At 64.4% G+C, this 16,315-nt stretch overlaps 1 protein-coding gene across 1 annotated transcript; it reads left to right on the forward strand.

Moving 5' to 3' along the window:
* The first annotated feature begins 958 nt into the window (after positions 1-958).
* On the forward strand, positions 959-16,313 carry CABLES2 (Cdk5 and Abl enzyme substrate 2). Its single transcript, XM_042979976.1, has 10 exons — positions 959-1,443; positions 9,049-9,120; positions 9,226-9,318; positions 10,491-10,568; positions 11,165-11,273; positions 11,813-11,978; positions 12,371-12,474; positions 12,835-12,941; positions 13,736-13,940; positions 14,134-16,313. Exons 1-10 carry the CDS (start codon positions 959-961, stop codon positions 14,272-14,274), a joined length of 1,560 nt encoding a protein of 519 aa, XP_042835910.1. The 3' UTR covers positions 14,275-16,313.
* Positions 16,314-16,315: the final 2 nt, after the last annotated feature.

Raw genomic sequence — 16,315 nt, forward strand, 5'->3', positions numbered from 1 at the left:
TGGGCCAACCCAGCAGCAGGTGCCCATATCTGCAGCAGCACTGCTGACCCCGTGCTGGGATGTCCCTCACTGAGCCTGAGTAATCCTGACAGTACCCTGAAGTCGTTGTCTCAGGCAGAAAGTTGGACAGAGCAGACGAGGTGGTGGCGGGACCCTGTCTCCCCCCCCCCCCAAAGACACAGATGGGCTCCTGGGGGCTCCAGAGGGCAGTACCCGAGCATGAAGCCACCTGCTCTGAGGTCAGGGTCACCTGGGTACAGAATGGGAAAGTGAGGCCGAGGCACCACGAAGGCTCAGGTCACGTTGCTGCTGAGGGAACTGCAAGACCCTGCCTGAGACTGAAGGCCCAGCACTGCCCCCATCTGCGCGTGATCCCAGGCAAGTGCCTTCTCCCTTCAGACCCTCAGTGTCTTCCTCAGTCAGTGAGGGAAGCCAGGTGGCACCACCTGCCATTCCAAGGAGCCTTGGGGCTCCTCGAGGAGATGACCCTTTGCAAGCTGAAGCCCCCTCTCCTGCAGAGGGCAGGCGGCACAGCTTCCGCCCCCACACCCCAGCTCCCAGCACCGACACACACCCCAGAGGAGACAAGCGCTGGAGCCTAAAGACTCAGGCTCAAAGGAGGCTGACCACGAAATCCGCAACCCAGCAAGAAGAACAGGGCGCCAGCGCCCCGAAGCTCCTGCTTCCGAAGCGGGGATTCGAACCTTAGGTGACACGGCTGCCTTGACGGCCGCAGCAGAATTGCCTCTAGGACCCAGGGAAGCCGCCCACCGTCCTCCTCCCCCTCCCCCCAAAGCCAGCGAACTCCGCGGTCCGCCCACCGCGCCGTGCGGGCCAATGAAAAAGCACGACAGCGGTTCATTTGCATGCGGGGCGCCTCGGCCAATGGGCGGCGTTCGCGGGCGCGTGCGCGCAGGTGGGGCGGCAGCGGCGGGCGGCCGGCGGGCTCAGTCCGAGGATGGCCGCGGCCGCGGCGGGTGGAGCCCCGGGCCCGGCCCCCGGCCCCGCCAGGGCCCCGCCGCCCGCCGGCCCCGGCCCCGCCGCCAGGGTCCCGCCGCAGGCGCCCCGGAGGCGCGGGGACTCGCGGCGCCGCCAGGCCGCGCTCTTCTTCCTCAACAACATCTCCCTGGACGGACGGCCCCCGAGCCTGGGCCCGGGCGGAGAGAAAGCCCCGCCGCCGCCGCCCCCGCCGCCGCCGCCGCCCGCCGAGGCCCACGAGCCGCCCGCGCCGCCGCCGGGACCCCCGGGACCCGAGCCCTCCTCCCGCGGGGCCCCGCCGCCGCCGCCGCCGCCGCCGCCCGCGCCCCCCGCCAGCCTGCCCGGGCTGCCCGGGATCGCGGGCAGGGCGTCGGCGCCCCAGGGCCTGCTCAGCCCCGCGCCCGCCCCCGCGCCCGCCGGCCTCGGCCTCGGCCTGGGGCTCGGGCTGGACGGGCAACGCCAGAGGTGAGTGCGGGCCCTGAGCTGCAGCAGCGCGGGGCTGGGGTGACCTGGGGACGTCGACCCAGGAGTGGAGGTGGGCCGGCGACCTGACAGCCCAGGACACTGGGTCAGGGTGACCTGGGCGGGGAGCGTGGGTCCAAGGGATGGGGGCACAGTGGGCCAGGCCCCCTCTGCACAGGACTTAGGGATCGGAGTCACCTGGGGCCCTGTCGGCACAGGACTTGGGGATCAGAAGGTGACCCTGATCTCCTGAGAGCCGCAGACACAGGGTTGGGGTGTCCTGGTTTTGCCAGCCTGAGAAAGAGTCTTGCTTGGGACCGGTCAGTCTAAGATGTGGGGGTCAGCATCCTCGGGGCTTGTCCCCAGACACCGGGGCCACCGTCCCCTTAATTCTGCCAGCTCCTCAGCCCTCATCAGCCCCCAGACACACAGCCCTGCCAGCTCTGGACACGCCCCTCCCCAGCCCGCCTTTATCCTGGACTCTGGATTCTGGAGCACTCTTGTGTGGCCCCTTGCATTCCCTACCTGGGCGACCTCTCCATGTGGGCCAGGGTTCTTCCTGCACCGTGACATCCAGTTTCTGAGTCTTCTGTACCAGGGCCAACCTCCCAGCCTGCCATCCCACAGCTCCCGCTCCCTGGTACACCCCCTACCTCTGTGCAGACTCCCAGCCCTCCCCCCCCGCCCCGGTCCCCTCTGGGTTCAGTGTCCCTGGCCCTGTCACACCCCAGCTGGCACTCACTCCGCCTGCTCGGATTTCTAGGAAGCCCTCGGCCCATTTCGAGGAAGCCAGATCAGCCCCCACCCTTGAGCCCTGCCCCTCCAGTGTGCCTGTGCCCAGAAAGGCCTGGCTGCCAGACGCCCCGCCTCCTGCCCCGGAGACCCTTGCCCAGCCTCCTGCATAGCTGCAGCTTTGGGTGCCCCTTCAGTACTGCTGCCACTACCCTGCCTCCTCGCCCCTTCCTCCAGGTTCCGGGGCTATCCCATGCCCTCCCACTGCCCACCTGCACCTTGAGGACCCATTTGGGGCCTGGCACTGAGGATGGGCTGCGGTCACAGTCCCTCTGGAAGGCCACCGTGTGCAGGACAGAGCTGCAGGGTGTGCGGAAGGGCCCCGGTGCGGAGCCCTGCAGCCCAGGGCCCTGCAGAGGCCGGCCACTCCTGGGGTCCAGAGGCGGCTCTTCTCAGCTGGAGGTCGTCACGGCTGCACGCGCCATGGTGCCTCCCACCCCCGGCCCTCAGACGGGCATTGGGGTCTTTTCTAGGGCTGTTTTGGTTGGGAAGTTTCAGTCCGGAATACAACGCTTGGCTCTCACTTTAGGGTCAGAGCTCTTGTGTGTGGCCCGTGGAGAAGCGCTTGCCGAGGTCACTGTCCCACCACAGACGGAAGTATTTCTAACCATACAGAGGAGCGGCTGCCTCCTGGGCAGGCCGGAAGGACACCCTGGACCCCTTCCACAAACAAGCCTGGCTGCGCTCCGGAGGCGCTTGGGGGGCTGACGGGGGCCAAGGGATCAGAATCCCCAACACGCGGCAGCTCGGCAGCCCGCGTCCGGTCCCCTGGGGGGTGACGTGAGGGTGCTTGTGCGAGAGGAGGCTGACACCGAGAACCAGCTAGTTCCCTAGCAGGAGTCCATCTGTTTTAAAAACAGAGCCCCGAAGCCCACTTGCCCTCGGCCTCGAAGTGGTCGAGGACGGTCCCCCCTTGTGCCGGGCGGACGGCAAAGCCCGTCTGTCATGGAAGGAGTCGTGGGGCTTCGGAGGGAAGGCGGCTCGCCTGGAGACGGGCCCCAGCTGGAGAGCGATGCGTGTGCTCCCCGCCGTGTGACGCCGGCTGCCCCCTGCCCCTTCCGTGTGCATGTGCGTGTGTGGACCACGTGTCTGCTCAGCAAGCAGGCCGCCCTGCTGTGGGCCAGACCCTGCGAACCAGCCTGGCCAGCAGCCTGCCAGGGAGGGGCTTGGGGGCCGTGGATGCTGGATGCGACGCCGTAACCAGGAGCCCTGCGAGGCCGCGTGGCCCGTGGTGTCACCGCGCGGCCCATTCCTGGGGTGGGGGAGGGGGGGGTGTGCAGGGGCCTGAGCTCGGGAGGAGGCTGGCTCGGGATGGGATATGGTGTGGGTCCGGGTGCCCTTCAGTCTTCCTGCTGCGTCCACCCCCATCCCCATGTCCCTCCACCCCTGGCGTGAGCCCGGGTCATGAGCCCACTGTCCCTCCCGGCGGACAGATAGCGGGCCCCCCATGTGGGGACTGTCCATGTCACTCTGAGTTCCCCAGGCCCAGAGACGGGCCCACAGAGGGAGTCGCTGCGGAGTGCGTGAGGGGCGGCCGGCCTAGCAAAGGGGGCTCCTAGCTGCAGGCTCAGTCGAGAATCTGTTGTTTTCCAGGAGCAGGCGGGGGGAGGGCCTCTTCCAGAAGTCTGCACCAGTGTGGTGCTTCGACCCAGGCCTGCAGAACAGACCTGTGCCCATCAGGGGCTCTGTGACCGCTGGCAGGAAGCAAGGCCCCACTGAGCCTCAGTTTACTCCTCTGTGAAGTGCTTCTGCTATACATACTATGAACCCGAGGGGCTGTGTGAGGCCAGGGGAGGTCACGGGCTCGGCGAGGGGAGGCAGTGGCCAGGGCCAGGCGAGCAGACGCTGTCACAACCAGGTTACCAGCGAGTGCTCACACGCAGTCCACAGCAGGAAAGCTGTGTTTCACACTCAGGGTTGAGTCTGGCGTGGTTTTTCCTGCTAAGCCAGTGAGCAAGTCATTGGAATCCCTGTTCCTCTCGAGCCCCCAACTTGGCATTTATTTTCATTTCAACACTGCAGTCGCTTACCACGAGCAGGCAGGACGCTGGGCTCCTCCAGCCGGCAGAAACAGGTGGCCCCCGCCGGGCCCTGTGCCTTCCTCTCTCGCTGCCAAAACAAAGCACCGTGAGCTGGGCGGCTTTGAACAACACAGGGCTTCCTCGCACCGTCTCAGAGCTCATAGGTCTGAGGTCCCGTCTGGAGGCTCCAGGGAAGGGGCCTTCCTGCCTCCCCCAGCTCCCGGTGGCCCCAGGTGTCCCTTGGCTCGTGCGTGGCCTCAGCCCCCCAGTGTCGGCCTCCATCTGCACGTGGCTTCTCCTGGGTGTCTCTGTCTGCACGTGGCGTTTTCCCCTCCTTAGAGGGACACCAGTCATTGCCCACCCTAATGGCCACATCTTAACTTGGTCACATCTGCAAAGATCCTACTTCCAAATATGGTCACGGTCACAGATATCAGGGGTTAGGACTTCAATGTAACTTTTGGGGAGCCCAGCTGAGCCCACCACAGTCCACGTTAGTGTCCAAGGCACTCGTGACCAGGAAGGTGAGCTGGGGCACGGGGGAGCCCAAGGACATTGCTGTGTCAGCTGGGAACGCAGACTCTCGCAATCCTGGAGGGTTCGCGACGGAACGGTGCTGAGAAGGGGCTGAGCATTTTAGCCGCCATGTTGGCCAGGAGCCACCTCGTGTTCCAGAAGCTGCCAAGCTCCTGTCCAAATTGAGCCAATTTCAGTGGCGCATCTGGCAGTGTGCTCCCAACTCTGATTCGGGGGCTTCTTGCTGGAGGACAGCCAGAGGTGGCAGCCAAGGTTAGAGCTTAGAGGCGCTGTCCCAGGGTGGCTCAGAGGCCTGCGACCTGAACCCCAGAGACCACACCCTGGGTCCCATGGCCAAGGGGTCTTTTTTTTTAAAAAATTTTTTTTTTTTTTCAACATTTATTTTATTTTTGGGACAGAGAGAGACAGAGCATGAACGGGGGAGGCACAGAGAGAGAGGGAGACACAGAATCGGAAACAGGCTCCAGGCTCCGAGCCATCAGCCCAGAGCCCGACGCGGGGCTCAAACTCACGGACCGTGAGATCGTGACCTGGCTGAAGCCGGACGCTTAACCGACTGCGCCACCCAGGCGCCCCGGCCAAGGGGTCTTGAAGCCTCCCTGAGCGGTTGGCTGGAATTTGGGGTTTGTGCTTTGCCTGGCAGGGACTTGGCGAGATGGGGCACCCAGGACCACCACTCCCTGGACAGGTGTGCACCAAGGGTCTGCGAGGTCGGCCGCTGCGCTCGGATGGGCACGGAGCAGGAGAGCGTCTCGGGTCATTGGCACTGGTACCTGTCAGCAGCCTGCTCTCAGCTGGCCTGACCCCTTCCCTGGGCCCCCCCCCTCACTTTGGGTGGTCCTCGGCCCTCAAACAGACCTCAGGTGGGCACCCCTGCTCCGTTGGGCGTTTCTGTAGTTACAAAGTAAAGGACGTCCATCAGGTGCTAGAAACTAACAAATAGCAATTTCTCTTCCTGTTTGTGTTTCACATTTCGTGTTTCGGGGGCAGGTGGGGGGTAATTCTGAGAGCGAGCCGGAGAGCCAGCAAGCCGTGGTCAGTGCGGTGGGCACCTGTGCCCTCGACAGCCTCTCCCACACCCCTGACCTCTGGCCCCTTCTTCCCCAGAGAGTCAGATGGCGAGTAGACACCGTCCCGCTACACTGACCTGGGCGCCACGGAGAGGCTTCTGGGCAGGGGAGACCCGTGTTTGCCCAGACATCCAGGGCTGGGGGGTGAGGTGATGCAGGGGGCAGAAAGCCCGAGCTGTGTTCTCTGTAGCTTGTTCGTGGGTGGTGTTTTTCAATGGGGTGTAAAATGCAGGCCCGGCTCTGGGGGCAGCACACGCCACGCCCCCCCAGAAGCTCTCCGCAGCCAGTACCCCTCGCACACCAAGACCCCCACTTTGTCACCGGCAGCACGTGATGTGCGGGCACAGAGAGGCGACCACACGCGGTGAGCACGGCCTGCCCGGCCTCCTGCTGACCACGCCCGCTGCCCCCAGCGGGGAGTGTGCTTCTGCTCCAGCTGCCACAGGGCTTCCGTCCTGCCTGCTGGCCGGACGGACGCCTTTCTGGGTGGCTGTGTCCAGAGAGGCTGAGCCGGGGCACCCTCGGCCAGAGCCCGCCCACGCTGGGTGGCCCATCCCGCCGGAGCTGTGTGTGAGGCCCTGCTGGTCTCACCTTGGGAGTCCCCGGAGGGCTCCACATTCCTCCAGAGGAAGCCACCAAAAGACCGGCCAGCAGGTTCTTTGAAAGGGGGCGCTGCGTAAGGGACGGCTGACGCTGCTCCGTGTCCTGGGAAGGGCGAGCCCCTCCTGACCACCAGGGGAGGCCCTGGGAAGGTCCTGCGTGTCCACCACCAGGGCTCTGGCCTCACCTGTGGCTTGACCGCCGGCTGTCCTGCTGCCTTTGCCGCCCACGACGCGGTCACCTCCACACCCAAGGACGTTGAGATCCCTGGGAGCCTGCAGGCTGCTCCTCTCCTGCCCACAGACTCACTCGCGGGACGTTCTGCAGCTCACCCCGCCCTCTGCGGACGGATGCGCCCAGTAACGCCGGGGAAGCCGTAAGCTGCACACCCGGGCCTCCCGTGTCCCAGGTGCCCACCCAGACCCACGGCTCGGGGCGCCCTGATCGGGGGCCACAGGTGCTCATCCACGCACTAATGGCATCTCTGGAATGGAGGCCAAGTTCAGCAAGGGAGCACCCGAGGAAACGTCTGGGGCGCGGCCTCGATTCCAGCCACCCCAGCCAGCGCTGCAGCGGTAGTGGTCACACAGACCGCCTGCCCGGGTGCAGGGCCCAGGACCGCCTTACAAGCTGCGTGATCTCGGGCAAGTTGCTCGCCGGCTCTGTGCCTCCGTTTCCCCGCTTGCGAACTGAGAGTGAGGGCACGGCCTGTCACGTGCCGTCGTCGCGAGGACCGAGCTTGTATGTAAAATGCTCACGAGGAGAGACGAGTGGAAGAAAACCACAGATGTCTGCCAAAGCAACTGGGAACAGATCTTAACAGCTTGGTGAGCTGACTGCCTCAACCCGGAACCCACGGGAGGAGTGAGCCAGGCAGCAGAGCGCCGTGACGCGCCTGCCGCTCCAACGGGCGCCGGGCCACAGGCCGCGTGTGGGGCCGGCGTCCACGGAGGTGGCTGCTGGCTCCGGGCACGCGAGCCCCCGGGTGCGCAGGAGCCACCGGAGCATCGCCTAGGAAATTAGCCGAGGAAATGAGTCTGAGGAAGCCACGCGGGGCTGCTCCGTGGGGCCTCTGAGCCAGCCCTGCAGAGCAGCACACGGACACCCCCGGGGACGGTCGGGCTCTGCCTAAGCCGGTAGGTCCCGCACATCCACCTACTCACCTGGCGCGGGGACGGTGCTCACCTGCACCCACCCCAGGCTTCTCGGGACGCTGGGTCATGCCCGACGCGCCCCTCCTGCTGCCTCGTGAGCAGTCAGCGCACCTGCCGCGGAGGCCCCTGCCGCACATCCCCCCGCCACCCTGGCCAGGCCTCAGCGCCCCCCACCAGACTCCCCTCGCACTGACGTCCCCCGCCCCGGGCACTCTCCTCCGGCAGGCGGGTGTCCTCCACCGCCACCAGCCCCGTCTCTGGAGGGGGGGCCGCTCTGGGACACCCGGCGTTTCGCCGGAGTTTCCACTGTGTTCAATTCTCATTTATTTTCGATAAGCTTCTGCTGTCTTTGTCATTTTAAAGAAGTAAGTGGAGTGTGGGCTGTGGCTTCGTGATGACAGCCTTGGGGCCCCCCAGACTGCCCTGCTTGTGTGACCTCGGGCAGGTGCCGAGTTGCCACAGGCGCTCGATCCGGCACTCGATCTGTGGCAGGCGGGGGTGGCTGAGCCCCTAGGGCACGACGGCTCCCCGGGGACTCACGGGCTCACAGCGACCTGGATTCCAGGCTGGCTCCACCTGGTGAGGTGGCCTGACCACACCGGGCCTGGATCGTAAGCCAGGGGTCCTGCCGGGGGACAGTGTTGCTCCCAGGCAGGCTGCAGCTCCCAGGAGTGGCGTCCTGTGCCCTGTGCCGCCCCCCACACCGGTCCCCTCCCCAGGAGCCTGCCCTCAGCTCACGTTTGGAGTGAAATAGTGCCACGGACACCGGGGCACCCACCCGGCACGTGCCGGCCCAGGCTGAGCTCAGGACCCGTGTAGCTTCATTTCACAGAACACACGGCCTCAGCCCCCCGGAGCCTCCCTCTTTTGGGGAGGTGTGGGGGCTCAGGGCTCACCTGTGAGATGTGCTTGTGACCCCCACGAGGACTAGGAAGTCGACGAGTGACCAGGTGGTGGTCTTGGTGCCAGTAACCTGGGTGCATGATCTCGACCTGAAGGTGCAGCCCACGCAGGCTCTGAACCTTCCCGCTCGAGAAGCCCCCTGACATGGGGGAGGGGGGAGGTTGGGAGCCCTCCAGGAGCGATTCCTCCAATCCTGGAAGACTTCCAGAAGCCCCTCCCTGCCTTCAGCCTGCTGTGGCTGAGCGGGAGCTGCCGTGCCCGTCCTGGGCCAGAGAGGGCTCTCGGGACCTGCTGGCCTGAGCTCCGGGAGGCAGTGGGCAGTGGTGGGCCAGGGCGCTGGTCCCCCTTGCATTGTTCTGGCACAGTCTGGTCCTGAGTCTTGCCTGAGACTCAGATGTGGCCACAGACGGGCTCCTGACACCATGGCTGTGCGCTGCTGTCCAGCGGGGAGAAGGCCGCGAGCGCGTCTCCGGGTCCGACAGCAGCCGTCTCCCCGGTCTGTTGCTGAGGCCCTGCCCTGTCTTTTTACAGACGGCGAGTTGCCTCCCAGCGCTGCTCTCTCGAGTTCCTGGAAGATGCTGTGGGATGTGCCTCCGTTCAGAGGTGAGGGTCCCGCTGGCTCTGAGACCCCGCGCGCCCCAGCCACCAGGCTCTGGGGCCAGAGGGGCTCTAGAGGGAGGGGAGAGTGACCTGGGGTTTACGTTGCAGAACCAAACACATATCCGGCTCCCCAAGACATAAAGGCCTAAAGAAGACTCACTTCATCAAGAACATGCGACAGTACGACACGAGGAACAGCAGGTACGCATGTGCCACGGGAGCAAGCGTGTGGCCGCCCAGAGGCAGAGCTGGAGTCCGATCCCGGGCCCACGCGTGCAGCCGCGGCACCGCCCGGCACATCCGCCCTCGAACCCCGTGTCGGCGAGCGGCTCCTGCTTCCCCCAGTGTTCAAGCTCGGGTCCACCGCCCCCTTCCTCTCCGGTGTCCCGGGTGAAGGGCCACCTGGTGGACGCCAGCTTGAGTAGGAGCGCTGAGGTGAAGGGACATCGGAAACAGAGCAGGTGTGGCGACGGAACGTGGCCGGGACAGGAGGGCAGCGGCGGGGAGGTTACACTAAAAGCCGAGATCTGGCTGCCCCAGACAAGGGTGTAGACGGGCAGCCGGGAGGAACTCCTGGGTCTGTGGGTGCTGTGTGGGTGCCCTGAAGGCATTCCCGTCGCCCGTCCCTCACGCCCTATCCTGCCAGCCCTGGGGCATCTGAGCTCGGTGCCCTTCCTGCTGGAGGCCGTGCTGCCAGGCATCCACCCAGTGGCCTTGTCAGGGAGCTCTGTGTTCTAGCAGTGGCCTGGACCCCCCAGTGTGACGGGCCCGTGCTGGTGCTGAGGAACAGGCCCAAGCGCTTGGCTGGCTCCCGGGAGCCCCGGGGGGCCGGCAGTCACAGCCAGAAAAGAGGGGAGTCTCCTGCTCCTGGAGCCGGGCCGGGCAGGGTAGATCCGAGCCCAGAGTGGGGGGAAGGGCTGGCTTTCCTGCCACACGCCCCACGCGGGGCGCCTCCTGGCCAGCGTGGCTCAGGACGTAGAAGTAGGTGCTTCTTGGCTCTATCAGCCCCTCCAGGTAGGCTGAGGACAGGCCCCCTGAGCCGGACAGTCCTCTGGGTGCACACCTCTGCTCTTGTGTCCTCCAAAGCCTGGCCTCTCCTGGGTGAGCAGCCCCGACCACTGGCCTCCCGCTGCCTGCACGGGCCAGGCCAGACCTTCCTGTGCTGCACATCCTGTGGAGGGGACGCACCTGCGAGCGGGACCGAGCACCCTCGCTAAGCACCTGCAGGGAACGGGCGAGAGCTGGGACAGCCAGACCGACTGGCTCTCCTGTCCCCTGGACACTCCAGGCAGCTTGCGTGACCCAAGTCTAGGCGGGAAGGAACTTTCTCCTGGAAACACCTGCCACCTGCTCTGACCAACCCTTCCCCCCAGGATCGTGCTGATCTGTGCCAAGCGGTCCCTGTGTGCAGCCTTCTCGGTCCTGCCCTATGGAGAAGGCCTGCGGGTCAGGTGAGTGACCAGGGGGCCATGGGCTAGGCCCCCCTCCCCCCCGGCTCGCAGTGGCCTCACACCGAGGCCAGCAGACCCGCTTCTGCCAGAGCGCCTCGGGAGCACCGAAGGCCATTTGGGTCCTGGTTCTCTGGGAGGGGTGTGTCCGCACGTTACTTACACGCAGTTGCCTTGGGACGGTCCTCCTCATGGGGATGCGTCCTGTGGCCGACCCTGGCGAGTGCATCCCGGCATAGCTCCAGGAAGGTGACCGTCAGGGCGGACATAGCACCACAGGACCTGCCGTGAAACAGCAGTAGAGAAACCTGCCAGGCGAGGGGCCTGGGTGAAGCTGGCCCGGGGGGAGGCCTAGGGAGAGGCTGGCGCCGCCCCATTACTGCCAGCCTGCAGGTGTTCTCACAGGAAGTATGTGGGGCTGGGAAGGGGCAGGACTGGGCAGCGCGGGGCCCAGGGTCCTTCCCCTGTTCCCGAGGCGGTGCTGGTACAGTTCTCGTCCCCCAGCTCTGGGCCTGGTGGGCGCAGAGCGGGGGCCCCTGCTCCCCTGCCGCCTCGGGACAGAGGAAGGCCCGGCAGCCGCCTCCCCCCGTGCATTGCAGTGACCTGCGGGCGGACGGCCAGAAGCAGAGGCATCCGTCGGGCGGCGTCTCCGTGTCTTCCGAGATGGTCTTTGAGCTGGAGGGCGTCGAGCTGGGAGCAGATGGGAAGGCAAGAGTGGAGGCCGCGCTCAGGCCGGGCTGGTGGGTGGGCTGGGAGCTTGTGCTCGCCCAGGCGATCAACACGGAGCTGGGTTTTTCTTGACTCCTAAAGTGCAGGGTGTCGGGAGGAAGCCACACAGCCCTGTGAACATAGGCCCCTCACCTCGCTCAGCAGCGAGCTGATGGGAAACGGCGTGAGTTGGGCGGGGGCCCAGGCGCTGCCTCCGTGCTGGAAGTCAGAGGTCAAGGGCTTCAGAGGCAGCAAGAAGGTTCCTGTGCTGCAGATCCCATGTCGGGGATGGCGCAGGTGGCATCCTGGGACGTTCTTGTTACTGATAACACTAGCGTCGAGTGTTGGTGTAACAGGGAGGGATGCCCGGGAGCGTTAGCTCTCAGTGGGTCCTTCCTTGTCCCCGTGCGGGTGGCATTCGTGTGGGGGCTGCCTGCAGCAGAAGGAGTAAGGCACAGCTTGCTTGGACTTCTGGTCTTACGAGGGGCTGTGGACCCGGGGATGACTGGGACTGAGCCCTGACACCCGTTCCCCTCCAGGTGGTGTCTTATGCCAAGTTCTTGTACCCTACCAACGCCCTGGTCACTCACAAGACAGACAGCCACGGCCTGCCACCCCAGCCCCGGCCCAGCATCCCCCGGGCTCTGCCAGGGTCAAGATACAAACCTACCCCAGCCAAGTCAGCACCAGCCGGCACGGATCTAGGTACCCCACGTGCCCTAACCGGGTGCTGGGCAGGCAGCCACACCAGCTGGGCAAGGGACACACTGTGGCAGGCAGACCAGAATCACACTGAAGCCCATAGCCCCCGGTCCAGACGGGGAGCCAGGCTTGGGAGAAGGGAGCAGACGGCCTGTGCTTCATCCACGCAGCAAATGGAGAGATCCCGTGTCCACACACAGCTCCGGGGCAGGGGCAGGGGTCTCTCGGTCAGGACATCCTTCCACCCAGCCCTCAGGGACAGGGAACCGTGGCCTAGAGTCCCTCCCAGACCCCAGAAGCGTTGTTCCCCAGGGGCTAGTCCAGGGTTCCAGCTGAGGCTTGGGTTGGCCAGAGCCCTGGGCTCATGGTCAGTCAGGGCTGTCCTCTGCACACAGGGACTGACGCAGGGGACACGCTGGAGTATAACCCCAACCTCCTGGACGACCCACAATGGCCCTGTGGCAAGCACAAGCGGGTCCTCATCTTCGCATCTTACATGGTACGGGGGGCGACGGTGCAGGCCCAGTCCACACGCCTCTGGGTGTTCAGGGGCAGGCTGAGGGCGAGCCGCCAGGGCAGGGCTACTGGGCCCCCCACCCCAGGGCACCAGCACCTCGGGGCAGCAGGGGGTGTGCAGCAGGCCAGAGGCTGCGCTGACCACACCGCCCTGGCAGCCTGGAGCACCACTCTGCATCCCAGGCTCTGGGACCCTCTGTCCTGAGACGTGTCCTCCTCCGATCTGCTGCCTGAAGCCATTTGCAGACCCAGGCCAGCGTGAAATCAGCCCCCAGGGTCTCGGGTGGGTGGCCCCCAGGGCTGTGCGGGGCCGACCCCTACCCTGCGGCCTTCTCTCACACAGACCACGGTAATAGAGTACGTGAAGCCCTCTGACCTCAAGAAGGACATGAATGAGACCTTCCGGGAGAAGTTCCCACACATCAAACTGACACTGAGCAAAATCAGAAGGTAAGGGGACTGAGGAGAGATCTCTGGGCCCTGCCACCGTGATGAGGCCGTTCATCCCCTCTCCTGTTTCTGGTAGGTTCTTGAGCTTGATAAGTCCAATGTGCCCCGCCCAAGTCCCCTCCTGCTATCTGGCCAGGCCAATATCAGCAGTTCCCCACCCCACCCCACCCCACCCCACCCCCGCCCACCACCTCCATGGGTCAGGCCGCCTCAGTGCTGCTTGCACCCACACCTGCTAGCCCTGCTCCCTGATGCCCGTAACCACACAGGAGGTGGGCACTGTGGTGACCCCATCTGACAGACGGGATCGAGGGCCGAGGAGGCTTGCCCAAGACCTCAGCGAGTTAAGTGGTGGACCGCCCGGAGCCCAGGCAGCCTGGCCTAGTTGGGACTCCTGGGGATCGCCCTTCCCTGGGCCCTCCTCGCCCCACTGTCTCACTGTCCCCCCTCACCAGCACCAACGGGCTTCGCTGAAGGTCCAGACACTGCTTCAGGGCCTTTCCGCGGTGCCGTTTCTCCCCACATCGTCTCTCTCGCAGCCACAGGGGAGCAGGGACTCTGTCCTCTGTGGTGGCCCCTGGAGGGCAGCATGGGCTACCCGGTACACCTCGGGGGAGGGGCAAGGGGAAGCCAACATCCGCCTGCTTGTCCAGCAAGCTGCGGACCCTAGCGCCGGCCGTGCCCACCTGGAGGAAATAGTGCCTTCTCAACGGCCCGGAGGGCCACCCTGGAGCAGGGAGAGGGGCGGCCACTTCCACTGCCCGTCAGCACCCGGCTTCCGTGTAAACCCGCAGTTTAAAACGGGAGATGCGGAACCTCTCTGAGGAGTGCAGCCTGGAGCCTGTGACGGTGTCCATGGCCTACGTGTACTTCGAGAAGCTCGTCCTGCAGGGCAAACTCAACAAGCAGAACCGCAAGCTATGCGCCGGGGCGTGCGTGCTGCTCGCCGCCAAGATCAGCAGCGACCTCCGCAGGAGCGAGGTGAAGCAGCTCATCGACGTGAGTGCGCCCGGCCCCGGCCCCGCCCCCGGCCCCGACCCGGCTCCGCCCCCGACCTGCTCTGGACCAGGGTGGGGCGTGGCTTGTGCAGAACCCGGCTGGGGCAGAGCGGCTGGTGCCGAGCTGGGGCTCCACATAACCTCCCTCCTCCCTCCTCCCTCCTCCCTCCTCCCTCCTCCCTCCTCCCGTGCAGAAGCTGGAGGAAAGGTTTCGGTTCAACAGAAGGGATCTGATCGGGTTTGAGTTCACGGTGCTGGTGGCCTTGGAACTCGCGCTCTACCTTCCCGAGGGCCAGGTGTTACCTCACTACAGACGCCTCACGCAGCAGTTCTAGCCCAGCCTGGCCTCTGCCCGGAGGGCGGCCACCCCTCCCACACCGCCCAGACGCCCCGGCGCTCAGGGCCCCAGGGATGTGTCCGTGTGAGCGGCCGCCCGGCAGGGACGCGCCTGCCCCTCAACTGATGCCGCTGTCCCTGCACACCTGCTCCCTTGGAGGGACACCGCTTTCATTCCAAAGCACACCACCCGCCATGGTACATTCCTGAGAATCTTCTCGCATTTTTACGCGAGCAAAACGTGAGGTTTTATTTTTTTCATGTGCCTGAGACCGACCCGATCCTCAAGTGGTCATTTCGGCATCTTTCCTTTGCACCGCCTGGTCTTCCGCAAACCACCACAGCCACTGCGCTCGCATCGCAGAGATCTGGGTTTCCAGAGCCTGCTGAACACTCTGGAATTGCAGAAGTTGGCGTCTCGAAACGTTAGTCTTGGCTCTTTCCGGTTTTCGTTGGTGGACACAGCTCCCTCTCGGCCCAGCTGAGCCCCTCCGGGATGCCCACTGGCCTCCCCCAGCATCCTTCCACAGGCGGAGCTCTGGCATCAGTGCAACTAGGGCAGACTCCGGTTTCTCTCACTTTTTACTCCAAGCATCGTGTCACTGTGAAATCCTGATGCCCGAGCGTCACACACGCCAGCAGGCCTCCGCGCAGACACTAGCCCACCCGAGGGGGGACCCACCCTTCACCTCTCACCGGGAAACCCTGCTTGCCTGCGACACTCTGGATCTTCAGGATGTTTGTTGGACTGCTTGCTCCTGGCTCTTGATCTTTCTAAGCAATATCGTGATGGAGAAAACCAGTGTATTTATTGTTACTTGGGATTTGGTTTGATGGGTCTTAAGGGAACAAAATCTGGTCGAGAGCAGTTGAGGCCGTGACTTGGAACACCACACTTGACTCTCAGGCAGGCAGGAGGGGGGTGGGCTACTCCACAGCCCCCACCGACGGCCCCATCTCCCTGGGGGGCGGGTGCACACACCTTTCTTCGTAGGCAGGACGCAGTCTTGGCTGTCACACGAAGCAAGCCCAGGGAGTGGTGGTTGTCACCTGTGTGCAGGCCTGTGCCCCTTCTCTCAACAGGGCCCATGTTTGGCTTTCCCAGGTCTGCGTGTCCTTCCTGCACATTCTGTAACCCCGTTCTCCAGCTCACTGTCCCGTCAAACACTGAAGAACCAAGGATGATTTCCCTCCCTGGGTCAGCTGGCATTAAAAATGACCACGTTGGCTGGGCCATTAAGCTGCTTCCCTGCCGTCCTACAAACCTGTCAGTCTGTGCGACAGCCCCACCCTGTATTGTGTGTGAACTGATGCTTTTGCCAAAAGGAGACACCGGTTCTGCTCATCACAACGCTCAGGCACCGGCGGCTCAGCCTGGACCCCAGCACCCGTGTCTGCATGCAGGCCAGCTGTTCCTCTTCCCCCGGGGGATGAAGCCCAAGCCTGTATTCCAACCCTATTTATTGTGGGATAAACTCCCTGTCCCCCTCGACGGCCCCTTATGCACACGTGTCCCAGACGGACGAGGGTGGGAGGGAGCTGAGATACAGGTGCTTTTCTGCTTTCCTCCTGGACAGCAACGTGTGCAGCCCTCGTATCTCAAGGACACTCTAGTGTTACAAGCGCTGGAAGGGACGGATTCCCAGACTTCACCTCAAGAGGGCACGCGTCCTTGTCCGCGACAACTTCCGCACAGGTGTTCGAACAGCTGACAGCAGTTTAGGTTTCTGTGTTCCCATAGTAAGATTTAGTCCTTCACAGACCTGTAACTCTCCCTTTGGTGTGTCCTGTCCTCGATGCCAAAAGCTGCTCCTGTGGCGGTCAGTGATCACTGCAGCAAAGCCAGTATTGAAGCCAAACGTGTCTGAGCCCCTCACTCTCTAGATCGAGCCCAGACATCTAAGAGGCGGCTCCGAAAGCAGCTGTGCGTTTAAAAGTGCGCTAAGCGACTATCTGACCTCAATGTCAAGTCACATGTCATTTGTTTGCAAACGGTAATGTATTTGTGGTTCAAAGTAAAATGTGATTTTGCAAAGTATG

Source organism: Panthera tigris, chromosome A3 (genome assembly GCF_018350195.1).
Source record: "Panthera tigris isolate Pti1 chromosome A3, P.tigris_Pti1_mat1.1, whole genome shotgun sequence".
In the NCBI taxonomy this organism is placed as follows: domain Eukaryota; kingdom Metazoa; phylum Chordata; class Mammalia; order Carnivora; family Felidae; genus Panthera; species Panthera tigris.

What these genes read in the sequence shown, in the direction of transcription:
- CABLES2 (XM_042979976.1), top strand. Translation starts at nt 959, where the DNA reads ATGGCCGCGGCCGCGGCGGGTGGAGCCCCGGGCCCGGCCCCCGGCCCC. An exon ending in GGAGAAGGCCTGCGGGTCAG is followed by an intron (nt 10,569 to 11,164) that starts GTGAGTGACCAG and finishes CGTGCATTGCAG; the next exon opens with TGACCTGCGGGCGGACGGCC. An exon ending in ACACTGAGCAAAATCAGAAG is followed by an intron (nt 12,942 to 13,735) that starts GTAAGGGGACTG and finishes GTAAACCCGCAG; the next exon opens with TTTAAAACGGGAGATGCGGA.